At 44.7% G+C, this 14,424-nt stretch overlaps 1 protein-coding gene across 3 annotated transcripts in view; it reads left to right on the top strand.

Annotated features, from left to right (window-relative positions):
- Window positions 1-14,424, top strand: part of LOC106588997 (CUB and sushi domain-containing protein 3) — a 746,396-nt gene that overhangs the window by 655,673 nt on the left and 76,299 nt on the right. For all 3 annotated transcript variants that reach the window (XM_045709277.1, XM_014178612.2, XM_014178611.2), the window contains 4 exons: window positions 443-616; window positions 9,481-9,654; window positions 10,903-11,088; window positions 12,685-12,858. In XM_045709277.1, coding sequence (XP_045565233.1) covers window positions 443-616; window positions 9,481-9,654; window positions 10,903-11,088; window positions 12,685-12,858 — 708 coding nt within the window. The remainder of the gene's footprint in view (window positions 1-442; window positions 617-9,480; window positions 9,655-10,902; window positions 11,089-12,684; window positions 12,859-14,424) is intronic.

Here is a 14,424-nt window from a genome sequence, read left to right as displayed (position 1 = left end):
ATCCCTCTTCCCCCTAACTCTCCCATCTCTCTCCCCTTCTCTCTCCTCCTCTCTCTTTCTCTCTCTCTCAATTCAATTTCAATTCAATTCAATTCAAGGGGCTTTATTGGCATGGGAAACATATGTTAACATTGCCAAAGCAAGTGAAATAGATAATAAACCAAAGTGAAATGAACAGTACAAATTAACAGTAAACATAACATTGGCTCTCTCTCTCTGACTCTCTCTTTCGCTCTCTCTCTCTCTCCCTGATTCTCTTTCGCCTTCGCTCCCTCTCTCCCTCTCTCTCTCCATCTCTCTTTATCTCCCACTCTCTCTCTCTCTCTCTCTCTCTCTCCCTCTCTATCTGTCTCTTATCTCTCTATCTCTCTCCCCGCTTTCTCTTCTCTTGCTCTCTCTCTCCTCTCCCTCCTCTAACTATTGCTTTTGTGTTCCTCTCCAGCGGGCCACTGTGGTATTCCGGAGACCATAGTGAACGGCCAGGTGATCGGGGAGAACTTTGGCTACAGAGAGACGGTAGTGTACCAGTGCATCCCAGGCTTCCGCCTCATCGGTTCCTCGGTGCGGATCTGCCTGCAGGACCACAACTGGTCTGGACAGCTGCCTTCCTGCGTGTGTGAGTAGTCTCGCTCTCTCTGACACACTCACATTTTTATTGACTTGGCCAAAGCTTTTGATACGGTAGACCATTCCATTCTTGTGGGCCGGCTAAGGAGTATTGGGGTCTCTGAGGGGTCTTCGGCCTGGTTTGCTAACTAACTCTCGCAAGGAGTGCAGTGTATAAAGTCAGAACATCTGCTGTCTCAGCCACTGCCTGTCACCAAGGGTGTACCCCAACGCTCGATCCTAGGCCCCATGCTCTTCTCAATTTACATCAACAACATAGCTCAGTAGGAAGCTCTCTCATCCATTTATATGCAGATACAGTCTTATACTCAGCTGGCCCGTCCCCAGATTTTGTGTTAAAAGCTCTACAACAAAGCTTTCTTAGTGTCCAACAAGCTTTCTATGCCCTTAACCTTGTTCTGAACACCTCCAACACAAAGGTCATGTGGTTTGGTAAGAAGAATGCCCCTCTCCCCACAGGTGTGATTACTACCTCTGAGGGTTTAGCGCTTGAGATACAAGTACTTGGGAGTATGGCTAGAAGGTACACTGTCTTTCTCTTAGCACATATCAAAGCTGCAATCTAAAGTTAAATCTAGACGTGGTTTCCTCTGTCGTAATCGCTCCTCTTTCACCCCAGCTGCCAAACTGACCCTGATTCAGAGACATCATTTAATTGTCTTAAGTCTCTCTTTATGTGTTGTTGTGGTGTCTCTCTTGTCGTGATGTGTGTGTTGTCCTATATTTTTATTTTACATTTTTAATCCCAGCTCCCATCCCCGTAGGTGGCCTTTTGCCTTCTAATAGGCCATCATTGTAAATAAGAATTTGGAAACCATGTGTTTAATGTATTTGATATCATTCCAGTTATTCCACTCCAGCCATTACCACAAGCATGTCCTCCCCAATTAAGGTGCCACCAACTTCCTGTGCTTGATTCATTTTTTGTGGTTCATGATTTTTCATAACAACACAGTTGAGGAAAAAAAATAGTCTCTATATATTCTCCCACAAATGTAATGTTAAACAGAGTAGAGTCTTCTTCACACCTCTGCAAACACTTCTGGGTGAGCGTCAGCTCAGACTTTTTTCTAAGGACACAGTTGACTAATAACACTGCTTTAGAATGCAAAGGGTAGAAGGGAGTCACCACGCTGCGTAATTATGCTGTCTCCAGGCTAACGAGTCGAGTAGCACTCCCGAGCGCCCCCTGCAGTTCACAAAGACCCTGACATATACAACCTTCTCTTCCTTCTCTCTGCGCTCACACACAAGGAGCCTTCCCTATTTGCCCGTTTTTACTGTAACTGAAAAGAACATGTAGAATGATGACGCAGCGTGCACTTTTACAGACAGTTATTTGTCTTGTTGTGTTTTATAGCGTTACTAATCTAGATGGAATGATGCAAGCGGTAGATGTCATAGAAGGTATTAGTCATATAGGGTTGGTGGACAGACTGCTTGTGATAGTCTACAGTATCTTAAAATAGATACATCTTCCAAGTTTGCCTGAGGAAACTGCTCTTTCTCCATTTAATGCAGCGAGGCAATAGTGGTGTGTGTGAAAGACAGGCAATGCAAATCCCCTGTTTCCTGCGATCTGGAGATAAACAGACAGAACGCAGCACCGCTGTACTGTTGGCGCGGACCTGAAGGTGATCACTCTGGGGTGACGTTTTCCCTAGGTACAGATCTAGGATCAGCTTCCCCTCCCAAATTTGTTAACCATTAGTGGGGAAAATGCTAAACTGACCCAAGATCAGTGTCTAGGGGCAACTTCACTCTATTCCGTGTCACCTTTACCACGTCACAGCCCTGGCACACCTTTACCACGTCACAGCCCTGGCACACCTTTACCACGTCACAGCCCTGGCACACCTTTACCACGTCACAGCCCTGGCACACCTTTACCACGTCACAGCCCTGGCACACCTTTACCACGTCACAGCCCTGGCACACCTTTACCACGTCACAGCCCTGGCACACCTTTACCACGTCACAGCCCTGGCACACCTTTACCACGTCACAGCCCTGGCACACCTTTACCACGTCACAGCCCTGGCACACTTTTACCACGTCACAGCCCTGGCACATGTCTAGGCTTTATTATTATTATTAATATTATTATTAATATTATTAACTATATGGTTAGAACAATATTTCTATATTCTGTTATCAAATTATAGTGTCTGAAACAATATGTTTCCTATAGGCTATAAGCAAACCGTTTGTTGTCTGATAACGTTGTCTCTCCGGCAGTAATCGTGGTGATGATGCCCAGTGTTTTTATAAAGACAATATGCTGTGTAAAGCTAGCAGCAATTTAAACAGAAATAGCTACTGGAGATATGAGCAGGCCAGGGCCGTTTAACTTTGTCTCCTACTGAAATGGTAGTGAACCGTATCTCCTCAACTGGCTCTCACAAAGACTAGGCCTCTGGCTCACTGATCAACCATGGAGCTAGGCCAACACTTCTTCATGGAAAATAGGATTTTATTTCACCCCTTGGGTGTGTGGGGGGATAGGGTGTGTGTGTGTGTGTGTGTGTGTGTGTGTGTGTGTGTGTGTGTGTGTGTGTGTGTGTGTGTGTGTGTGTGTGTGTGTGTGTGTGTGTGTGTGTGTGTGTGTGTGTGTGTGTGTGTGTGTGTGTGTGTGTGTGTGTGTGTGTGTGTGTGTGTGTGTGTATGCGTGTGTGTGTGTGTATGCGTGTGTGTGCCTGTGCCACCACATTCACGTGCATGTATTTGAGGTTGAGATCAGCTATTTTAATGTGCAATGATGTGGTTTTAAATTCTGGTTATAGACAGTGCTCAAATGAAGGGGAAATTGCTTCTTTGCAAAGAGAGACAAATTGCATCTGTAATTATGCAAATGCAGTTGTTTGTGAGAACATGGGAAAGAGAGGGAGGGGGGAGGGAGAGAGCGAGAGAGAGCGAGAAAGGGAGAGAGCAGCGGCGAATGGCAATGAGGAATGTGTGGACCCGCCAGGGTTGAGAAGGAGAAAAACAAGACTGAAGTGAGGAATCACTTTCTACAGACATTGAGACCTGTTCAGGTTCTCCCTCACAGGCTTAGTGGGACAGAGAACCCAGAAACGGACTGGCCATAATGCCAGTTTGGGCAAATGCCAGATACGCTGGTCCATCTTTAGCCCAGTGGGCCAGTCTAAGTTGTTTCTTCTCCATCTTTAGCCCTGTTGGCCAGTCTAAAACGTCAGTGCAGACAAAGACAGATGTGGCTTGCTGCTTCAACTTCAATGTCAACTTTGACAGTGGTTATATCCTCCTTATCGTGTGATGCCTACAGCATTGAAACAGTGAAAAATATTAAAGCATAAACATTTATTTTCTCTGACGATTCACGTCACTAAAAGGCCACATGACTTTGAAAATGTAACATTGTTATATCAAGTTCATTAGAAAAAATGTTTTTTGACATTGTCTGCAGTAGGGTAGAGAAGAAGTGCCTGGAGTGGGATACAGGTCAGTAGTTAACTGTGGTGGACTAGCTGTGACTGAGGTGGCTGGAGGACAGAGGCCAGAGGAAAGGATTACTCTCAATTCCCCAAAATGGAGAAGAGGAGGTGGAAGTAATGCTCTGTGTCTGCTCTGTGTCTGCTCTGTGTCTGCTCTGTGTCTGCTCTGTGTCTGCTCTGTGTCTGCTCTGTGTCTGCTCTGTGTCAGCTCTATGTCTGCTCTGTGTCAGCTCTATGTCTGCTCTGTGTCTGCTCTGTGTCTGCTCTGTGTCTGCTCTGTGTCAGCTCTGTGTCAGCTCTGTGTCAGCTCTGTGTCTGCTCTGTGTCTGCTCTGTGTCTGCTCTGTGTCTGCTCTGTGTCAGCTCTGTGTCAGCTCTGTGTCTGCTCTGTGTCTGCCTGTTTGTTCCTACACATGTCAAAACATTAATTGAAAAAAAAGCACAGTGGGTCTGGGTTTTTTGCGTGGTGACACACATACACACAGATACTCACACCCCTGCTGTTACCTACACACTTTAAATATCAGCAGCTTTCTAGGGCACACACACTTGGAGTTAGGGCCTTCACACCTTAACACTGACTTCCAGACCAGCACACAATCACTCACCCATTGGCTCAGGGACCCCGTTTGTGATATTAAATTCAACAGGGATCAAATCAAATTTTATTTGTTACATGCTTCGTAAACAACAGGTGTAGACTAACAGTGAAATGCTTACTTACAGGCCCTTCCCAACAATGCAGAGAGAAAGAAAACAGAGAAATAATACAAAAGTAAAACACGTAATAATAAACCCACAATGAGTAACGATAACTTGGCTACATACACGGGGTACCAGTACTGAGTCAATGTGCAGGGGTATGGGGTAATTGAGGTAGATATGTACATATACCTATGAATAAAGTGACTAGGCATCAGGGTAGACAATAAACAGTAGAAGCAGCGTGTACTGTATGTAATGACTTAAAAGAAGTTTGTGCAAAAAGGGTCAATGCAGATAGTCCGGGTAGATATTTGATGAACTATTTAGCTAACTATTTAGCAGTCTTATGGCTTGGGGATAGAAACTGTTCAGGGTCCTGTTGGTTCCAGACTTGGTGCATCGATATTGCTTACCTTGCGGTAGTCTACCGCATGCTCTGGGTACGTGTCCTGGTAATCCGTCTGGCCCTGCGGTCTTGTGAATGTTAAAGGACGGTCTTACTCACATTGGCTAAGGAGAGCGTTATCAGCGATGTTCATCTGGAACAGCTGGTGCTCTCCTGCATGGTTCAGTGTTGCTTGCCTCGAAGCGAGCATAGAAGGCATATAGCTCATATGGTAGGCACACGTCAGTGGGCAGCTCACGGCTGGTTTTCCCTTTGTAATCTGTGATACTTTGCATGCCCTGCTACATCCAACGAGCGTCAGAGCCAGCGTAGTAGGATTCGATCTTAGTCCTGTATTGACGCTTTGCTTGTTTGATGGCTCGTCAGAGGGCGTTATTAATGAAGCTTGTGGCTGATGTGGTAAACTCCTCAACCAAACTTTACAGTTGGCACTGTGCATTTGGGCAGGTAGCGTTCTCCTGGCATTCGCCAAACCCAGATTCTTTCGTCGTCCTGCCAGATGGTGAAGCGTGAGTCATCACACCGGAGAACGCATTTCCACTGCTCCAAATTCCAATGGAAGTGAGTGTGACACCACTCCAGCCGACGTTTATCATTGAGCATGGTGATCTTAGGCTTGTGTGCTGCTGCTCTGCCATGGAAACCCATTTTATGAAGCTCCCAACGAACAGTTATTGTGCTGACGTTGCTTCCAGAGGCAGTTTGGAACTCAGTAGTGAGTGTTGCAACCGAGGACAGACGATTTTTACACGTTACGCGGTTCAGCACACGGCGGTCCTGTTCTGTGAGCTTGTGTCTTCTACCATGTCGTGGCTATGCCCTTGTTGCTCCTAGACATTTCCACTCCACAATAACAGCATTTACAGTTGACCGGGGCAGCTCTAGCAGGGCAGAAATATGACAAATTGATTTGTTGGAAAGGTGGCATCCTATGACGGTTCCACGTTGAAAGTCACTGAGCTCTTCAGTAAAGCCATTCTACTGCCAATATTTGTCTGTGGAGATTGCATGACAGTGTGCTCGATTTTATATACCTGTCAGCAACGGGTGTGACTGAAATAGCTAAATCCACTTTGAAGGGGTGTCCACATACATTTGTATATATAGTGTATTTCAGTCTGTGCTAGCAAAACAGTTCCGAAACAGCTCCTCATAACTTGAGTAAGATTTTTTTTTTAAAGCATAAAAGGAGTTTTACAATGACTTCGGCAGTGGATGGCCGGACGAACCAAGTCTCGGGCTCTGGGACACCTTTTGGCATCAGAGAGAAAATGTTGCCGTTTTCAAGCTACTTTCCTGCAATTCTACATATTTTGTCTTGGGGCAGATATATTTTTTGTTGTTGCGGCATAAAGCTAATATTCTACACATTTCTCCATGAGACGTAGAGATTTTTTTTATCACAGTGCATTTATGTATAACAAAAAACACAAGTTTTTTTTTCTCAATTTAACCTAATTGAACAAATTCTTATTTACAATGACGGCCTACCCCTGCCAACCCCGGATGACGATGGGCCGATTGTGCACCACCCTATGGGACTCCCAATCACAGCCGGATGTGATTCAGCCTGGATTTGAACCAGGGACTAGAGTGACACCTCTTGCATTGAGATGCAGTGCCTCAGACCCTGCGCCACTCGGGAGCCCATTATTTAGTTGAAAAATGTATCATTGGTGGAGTACTGTGGATACCAATATCCCTGTGAGCCTCCCAGGCTCATGTTGCCCAGGGTTAAGAACATAAATGGTAGATGAATAATATTACATTGTATTGTAGTACCATCTATACCAAGGATCATCAACTAGATTCAGCCACAGGACGATTTTATTGAGTGGATGGTCAGGGCGCCAGAACATAATTACAAATAATTTGTGGACCGCAAATTGACCGCAAGAAGCCCAAACAGATATATTTTACTAAAACTTAAAAATGTCAAACCTTGCTTACATTTGTATACGATCACATACAGGTACACTGTGTCATTCTATTATGCGTGGGAATACTTTGGAACAGATATACACAATGTAAATCACTTGGAGCTGATTTGCTGGTGTCCCTACTGGGCTGCCAGTTGGGAAACCTTGCTCTAAACTTATTCCATGAATCCCTTGGCCAAAATGTGTTAAATCTGTTGATGTTAGTAATATTGATATTTTTTTTAAATATGTAATGTAAAAAATGATATAATAATAATAATAATAATACATCTTTTGAGATCTGGCTGTGGACCCCCTGCAGTACCATCCCAGTTTGAGGATACCTGGCCTAACACACTGACTTCCAGACCAGTACACAATCACTCACCCATACTTAGCCCACTCACCCATACTTATCCCCTCTTACTCCATTTGCACACACTGTATATAGATTTTCTATTGTGTTATTGTCTGTACTTTTGTTTATCCCATGTGTAACTCTGTGTTGTTTTTTGTCGCACTGCTTTGCTTTATCTTGGCCAGGTCGCAGTTGTAACTGAGAACTTGTTCTCAGCTGGCCTACCTGGTTAAATAAAGGTGAAATAAAAATACATTTAAAAAACAATCTCTCTCTCTCTCTCCCTCTCCCTCCATCTTGTCTCTCTCCCTCACTGACTCAGTCTGGTCCATTATCTAATTTCATAAGTCCCAGACAGTCTCCCTCTCACTGATCCCACAAAGTCCCATAATGTCAGGCTTACAGTATCCCTCCTAGTATCATGTCCCCATGGCCCCATATATTAGGCCCCAGAACCACCAGTTTCTCCCCTCCCAGGACCCATGCCTCCCAGGCGGACAGAGAAACGCCTCCCAGAGCTGGAGAGAGGATATATAATCAGTTACACAGTATGCTCAGCCATCACTTCTGCATCGCTCAGCAAATGCCTGCAATTGAGCACAACTAATGTGGTTTGCGCCATTGGCGTGAAAATGGCCGCCATCCATTGGATTAGCCATTCGGGTGAGCTGACAGATGGCCAATGAGTTTAGACCAGTGGGACCTGATGGAGAATGACACTCTTCAGGGCAGTGGTCTACGAAGCGGCAATACGACAGTCCTTCGCCATTAGTCCTCCTGAATATCAGTTTGAGAGGTGATTGAGACCATAGAAATAGAATGAGACACTCAAAATGGCCGCCAGTCCATCCATTGTATGGCATTATTGACTTGAACGGGGACGCCGCTTCTATTCATTGTAGTTCTGTAATTGAGACATTCTGTCTGAACTGTTGATAGTCTAGCCCCTAGCCTATTGATAACAAAGCCCCGCAGCCATATCACAGTAAGTGAATGTGGGGCTGTGTTCAAGCTCCACTGGTTTATTTTTGGCTTAAATTCCATGTTCAAGGTCCAGCTATGCTTTAAAAGCTCAATAGGCGTGTTTTTGCAGTGAACAAATGAGCACCCGGTGGATTATTACCTACACTGAACAAAAATATAAACTGAGGAGTATTTCTGTCTGTAATAAAGCCCTTTTGTGGGGAAAAACTCATTCTGATTGGCTGGGCCTGGCTCCCCAGTGGGTGGGGCTGGCTGCCAAGTGGGTGGGCCTATGCCTTTTAAGGCCCATCCATGGCTGCCCCCCTACCCAGTCGTGAAATCCATAGATTAGGGCCTCATTTATTTATTTTAATTGACTGATTTCCTTATATGAACTGTAACTCAGTAAAATCTTTTAAATTGTTGCATGTTGCGTTTATATTTTTGTTCTGTATAAGTCAAAAGTTAGCCTTATCCGTTATCAATTACATATGAATGTTACCCTTTTATACGGCACATCACATACAGTATGATTCAATATGGAATCTCAATATTACCTATACTTTTATACGATACATCACATACAGTATGATTCAATATGGAATCTCAATATTACCTATACTTTTATACGATACATCACATACAGTATGATTCAATATGGAATCTCAATATTACCTATACTTTTATACGATACATCACATACAGTATGAATCAATATGGAATCTCAATATTACCTATACTTTTATACGATACATCACATACAGTATGAATCAATATGGAATCTCAATATTACCTATACTTTTATACGATACATCACATACAGTATGAATCAATATGGAATCTCAATATTACCTATACTTTTATACGATACATCACATACAGTATGAATCAATATGGAATCTCAATATTACCTATACTTTTATACGATACATCACATACAGTATGAATCAATATGGAATCTCAATATTACCTATACTTTTATACGATACATCACATACAGTATGAATCAATATGGAATCTCAATGTCAATATCTCTCTCTCCCCCCAGCTATCAGCTGTGGACACCCAGGAAGCCCCATCTACGGGCGGGCCATCGGTAACGGCTTCAACCTGAACGACGTGGTGAGCTTCTCCTGCAACATGGGCTATGTGATGGAGGGGCCCTCGAGGGCCCAGTGCCAGGCCACGCGCCAGTGGAGCCAGCCACCACCAACGTGTAAAGGTGGGGAAAAAAGTTAAGTCTTCTATTCACACGGAGTAAGCTTGCTCGTTCCGCCTGACCACTGCAGTGCACTCTGGGTAAAATGGGGAGGAAGGAGGAGGGGGTCATCATGGCTTGTAGTGGGATTGTAACCAATCAGCATGACAATGGCCTCTGTGTAGGGTGAATGGGGACATTTGGTTGCTCTGTGTTTCTGTCTGTTATGTGGTTGTTGTGAGTTAGGGTCATAGGCTAGGACGGCCTTTTGAACGTCATTGGATATGATTGTGGTGGTCTCATAGGCTAGGACGGCGTCTTGAACGTCATTGGATATGATTGTGGTGGTCTCATAGGCTAGGACGGCGTCTTGAACGTCATTGGATATGATTGTGGTGGTATCATAGGCTAGGACGGACTCTTGAACGTCATTGGATATGATTGTGGTGGTATCATAGGCTAGGACGGCCTCTTGAACATCATTGGATATGATTGTGGTGGTATCATAGGCTAGAAAAGTAACACAATGTTAACTGATGTCCTGGAATAAAATAAAATAACAATTTTAAGCACAGGCCATTGTCTCCTCTAGTTCATACTGCTTTGATAATGTTAGCAAAATATCAACAAGTGAAAATAATATGACATCATTAGAACTATGTCTTAATCAATTGACTTGATGGAGCTTGTGTAGAAGCTTTTAGCAATAAATTAGTTGCAAAAATAATATATATATACAAACAGAACCAGTCAAAAGTTTGGACACACCTACTCATTCAAGGGTTTTCCTTTATTTTTTACTATTTTCTACATTGTAGAATAATAGTGAAGACATCAAAACTATGAAATAACACATATGGAATCATGTAGTAACCAAAAAGGTGTTAAACAAATCAAAATATATTTTAGATTTGAGATTCTTCAAAGTAGCCACCCTTTGCCTTGATGACAGCTTTGCACACTCTTGGCATTCTCTCAACCAGCTTCACCTGGAATGCTTTTCCAACAGTCTTGAAGGAGTTCCCAAATATGCTATATGCTGAGGTCTTGTTGGCTGCCTTCCTTCACTCTGTTGTCAATAGTGTGAATCATGGATTGAGATCAATGGAAGATTATCACAGAAAGGCAGTTTCATATCAGCATTTTGCCCTATATGAGTGACTGCAGAGGGTTAGGCGTGTCCTCCTAGGTGTTAGAATGAATTTATCCCTTACATGTTTCCGCCAAATAACACATGCTTGTCTATTTCCCCCTCCCTGTCTTCCTCTTCAGTGGTCAACTGCTCCGATCCTGGGATCCCAGCCAACTCCATCAGACAGAGTAAGATAGAACACGGCAACTTCACCTTTGGAACTGTGGTGTTCTACGATTGCAACCCAGGTTTCTACCTGTTCGGTTCTCCGGTTCTCACCTGTCAACCCACGGGACAGTGGGACAAGCCTCTACCTGAGTGTATTGGTGAGTCTGTTGTCACTGTATATGGTCAAAAGAGACTCAGCGATCTGCACACTGCTACTTATACTCATATGTGGTATATTGGAGAAGTTTTGACGGTTGAAAACATTGTCACCGATAAAGCACATTGGGAGCATACTGCTGATTGCAGTGTGCGGAGTCTCTTTTTACCATTCACTGAACTTATTTTGATATCCAGCACCTGCTCAAAAACATTGGTGGTATTTATCTACTGTCATCTGTTCCTATAATTTGTTGTCACTGTCTCACAGACTGTCTCTTTCCCTGAGAGAGACTGCCGACTTAGCAACTTGGCACTTGTGGCTAATTAGCATATTATTCCTTTAATTGAGGCTGAATGAGTTGCTTGACCCCCCGCAGCTTAAGATCAGTGTTCTAATTGAGGGACAGGTGGAACAGCGCTGTGGATATTACACTAATTAGGGATGCCAGGTTGGCAGCTGATCCTTCTGTTTTATGGTGTGTACCTGCAACATTCTCCTCTAAAACAAGTCGCACCAGGGACCTGCTGTACTGGCAACTTGGCATGTCTAAATGCTTGGCTTCAAGGCTTCCTACTGGCTGTCTCAGAGTTCTAAACACAACCTGGGCTTCCTACTGGTTGAGGGGCACGTAGTGTGCTCCAATCAGTTCTCTCCTTTGAAGTTTGAACCCAATCTCAACCTTATTGAACATGATGTGTCGCCTACTGTTTTATCTTAAACCTGACCATAAATTAGCTTTCTTTGTCCCTATCAGTTTGGTGTTCCTGTTGCCATGTGTTTTAAAAGGGACAGAAGACCTTGGACAGGATTAATCAATGTGCTATTTTCTCCTCAATGCCTAGTTCCCTGTTTGATCCACCTGCTGCAACATTGGCACTGTGTCCAAAATGTTCTTCTCATTTAGACACACCTCATCCTGTCCGTTGCTTCACCACGTTAACATTTTATCGGCCAGGAGCTGACAAGAAGGGAGAAAGTTTAAAGTAAACTTGCTGATTGTAGCACATTGTAGGGTGAATATTTGAAGAAAGAAGTTGATAATTTACAACATTAAAAAGGAAATTGAGAATTATTACAAAGGGTGAGGATGGTACCATCTACTTTGGATCGTTACCATTTTGTACTTAAGTGCTAATACTGTATTTGGATTGTGGTGGAGCTAGTACACTGGTCTTATTCTATGAGCAGGGGTACAGTAGGGGGTACAGTACATTTTGGACAGTACCTGGACCCAGATCAAATCAAGTCCTGGTCTATAAAGCACTTTTAATCTGTGTCTGGGAAATGTAGCCCATAGGTTGTATTATCTGAATTAGTTTTGAAAGCAGTAAAGTAGTTTGTATGATACAGTATCCTCCCTCATTGAGACGTAGGCCAGAACAGTGTTTACTTTACTGCTAACATACTGGACAGGCTACATCCCAAATGCCACTCTATTCCCTATGGGGCCTGGCCAAAAGTAGTGAATAGGTTGCCATTTGGGATGCAGCCATAGTGTGTGGCCTCAATCCTGTAGAGACAACACCTTCCACTATGTTAGACCTGTCAGTACTCTGAACTGACGGCATCCATTGTGTGTGTTTCTCTCCTCCAGTGGTGGACTGTGGTCACCCTGGGTGCCCTCCCAACGGCCAACTGAGCGGGGACAAGTTCACCTTCGGCTCCACGGTTCGCTACACCTGCACAGGGGGGCGGCAGCTGAAGGGCGAGTCGGCACGCACCTGCCAGCTTAATGGCCACTGGAGCGTACCCATGCCTTTCTGCTCAGGTGATTTAGGGGGGGTTGTGAGTGGGTGCGGGGGTGTGGTGTTCTGTGAGGTTGGGTGGTTGGGGGGGGTTGTGAGTGGGTGCGGGGGTGTGGGGTTCTGTGAGGTTGGGTGGTTAGGGGGGGTTGTGAGTGGGTGCGGGGGTGTGGTATTCTGTGAAGTTGGGTGGGTCGGGGGTTGTGAGTGGGTGCGGGGTGTGGTGTTCTGTGAGGTTGGGTGGGTAGGGGGGGTTGTGAGTGGGTGCGGGGGGGTGGGGTTCTGTGAGGTTGGGTGGGTAGGGGGGTTGTGAGTGGGTGCGGGGTGTGGTATTCTGTGAGGTTGGGTGGTTGGGGGGGGTTGTGAGTGGGTGCGGGGGTGTGGTATTCTGTGAGGTTGGGTGGTTGGGGGGGTTGTGAGTGGGTGCGGGGGTGTGGGGTTCTGTGAGGTTGGGTGGTTGGGGGGGGGTTGTGAGTGGGTGGGGGGGTGTGGTATTCTGTGAGGTTGGGGGGGTTGTGAGTGGGTGCGGTTGTGTATGTGTTGGGGCTCAGGTTGTCCTGAGGGTAGCAAATGGCTAAGTCATCTGCAACGTTACATTATGATCTATAGGAAGGTTGTCATGGTGACCAAGCTCAGATGTTCAAATCTATATTCATCAGATTTTGGTCTTACTTTTGCCCACTGCAAGAGCTAAAAACAGACAGAGACAAATAGAGAGAAGGTCATATCGAGGTCATATCGAGGACTTTTAGATATACCTCCAAAATAGAGAACTAGCTGCTAATAGCGGAGGGGGATTTAAAAGAGGTGGTGGAGCAACACGTTGGTTCCAGCAGAACAGAAGAAACGAGAGGCATCGACTAACGTGTGGGCAGGAGGGTTCACCATCTTCACTCTAGCGTGGGCGCTGCACCTGGGCATTGACGTTACGGCTACAATAGATCACAACTCCCCTGTCTTCACAGTCTAGTCTCTCTCTCTCTGTCTCACTCTCTGTCTCACTCTCTGTCTCTCTCTCTGTCTCTCTCTCTCTCTCTCTCTCTGTGTCTCTCTTGTTGTCTCTCTCTCTCTCATACACACACAGACTTAGTTACTGTGCCTTCCTTACTTCCTTCCTTCATTCCTGAATTACTTCCTTCTGCCCAAAATAAAGCTTTTTTCTCCTTTCTCTTCTTCTTCCCTGTCTTCCACTCAATATGTAAAGTGGCACAATGTGGATTGGATGGAAATCGTTATATGGCTACATTTAAGTAAATATGACAAAGACCCCGTCGAGGATGATGGGAAAATACATTTGTGGCTGAAGTCATTTTTTTCAGCCGGAGAAGGATGTCATTCTCTGGATAATTAGGGCCTCTGTATTCCCTCTCTTGCAGAAGTTGGGGCCTGCATCCAAAATTAAACCCTATTCCCTGTATAGAGCACTACTTTGAACCAAAACATTGGGCTCTGGTCAAAAGTAGTGCAGTATATAGGGAATAGGGTGGCATTTTGAATGCAGTTGGGACAATAAGTCCCAGTAATGGAACTACTCTGTTGGTGGTTGGTGCTTAGTGTTTGCTGTTCCTCTTTATTGCTTATCTACTTTTCAC

Source organism: Salmo salar, chromosome ssa27 (genome assembly GCF_905237065.1).
Source record: "Salmo salar chromosome ssa27, Ssal_v3.1, whole genome shotgun sequence".
Classification (NCBI taxonomy): domain Eukaryota; kingdom Metazoa; phylum Chordata; class Actinopteri; order Salmoniformes; family Salmonidae; genus Salmo; species Salmo salar.
Note: the sequence above shows the minus strand (reverse complement) of the source record. Positions and strands in the feature narration are given on the sequence as shown.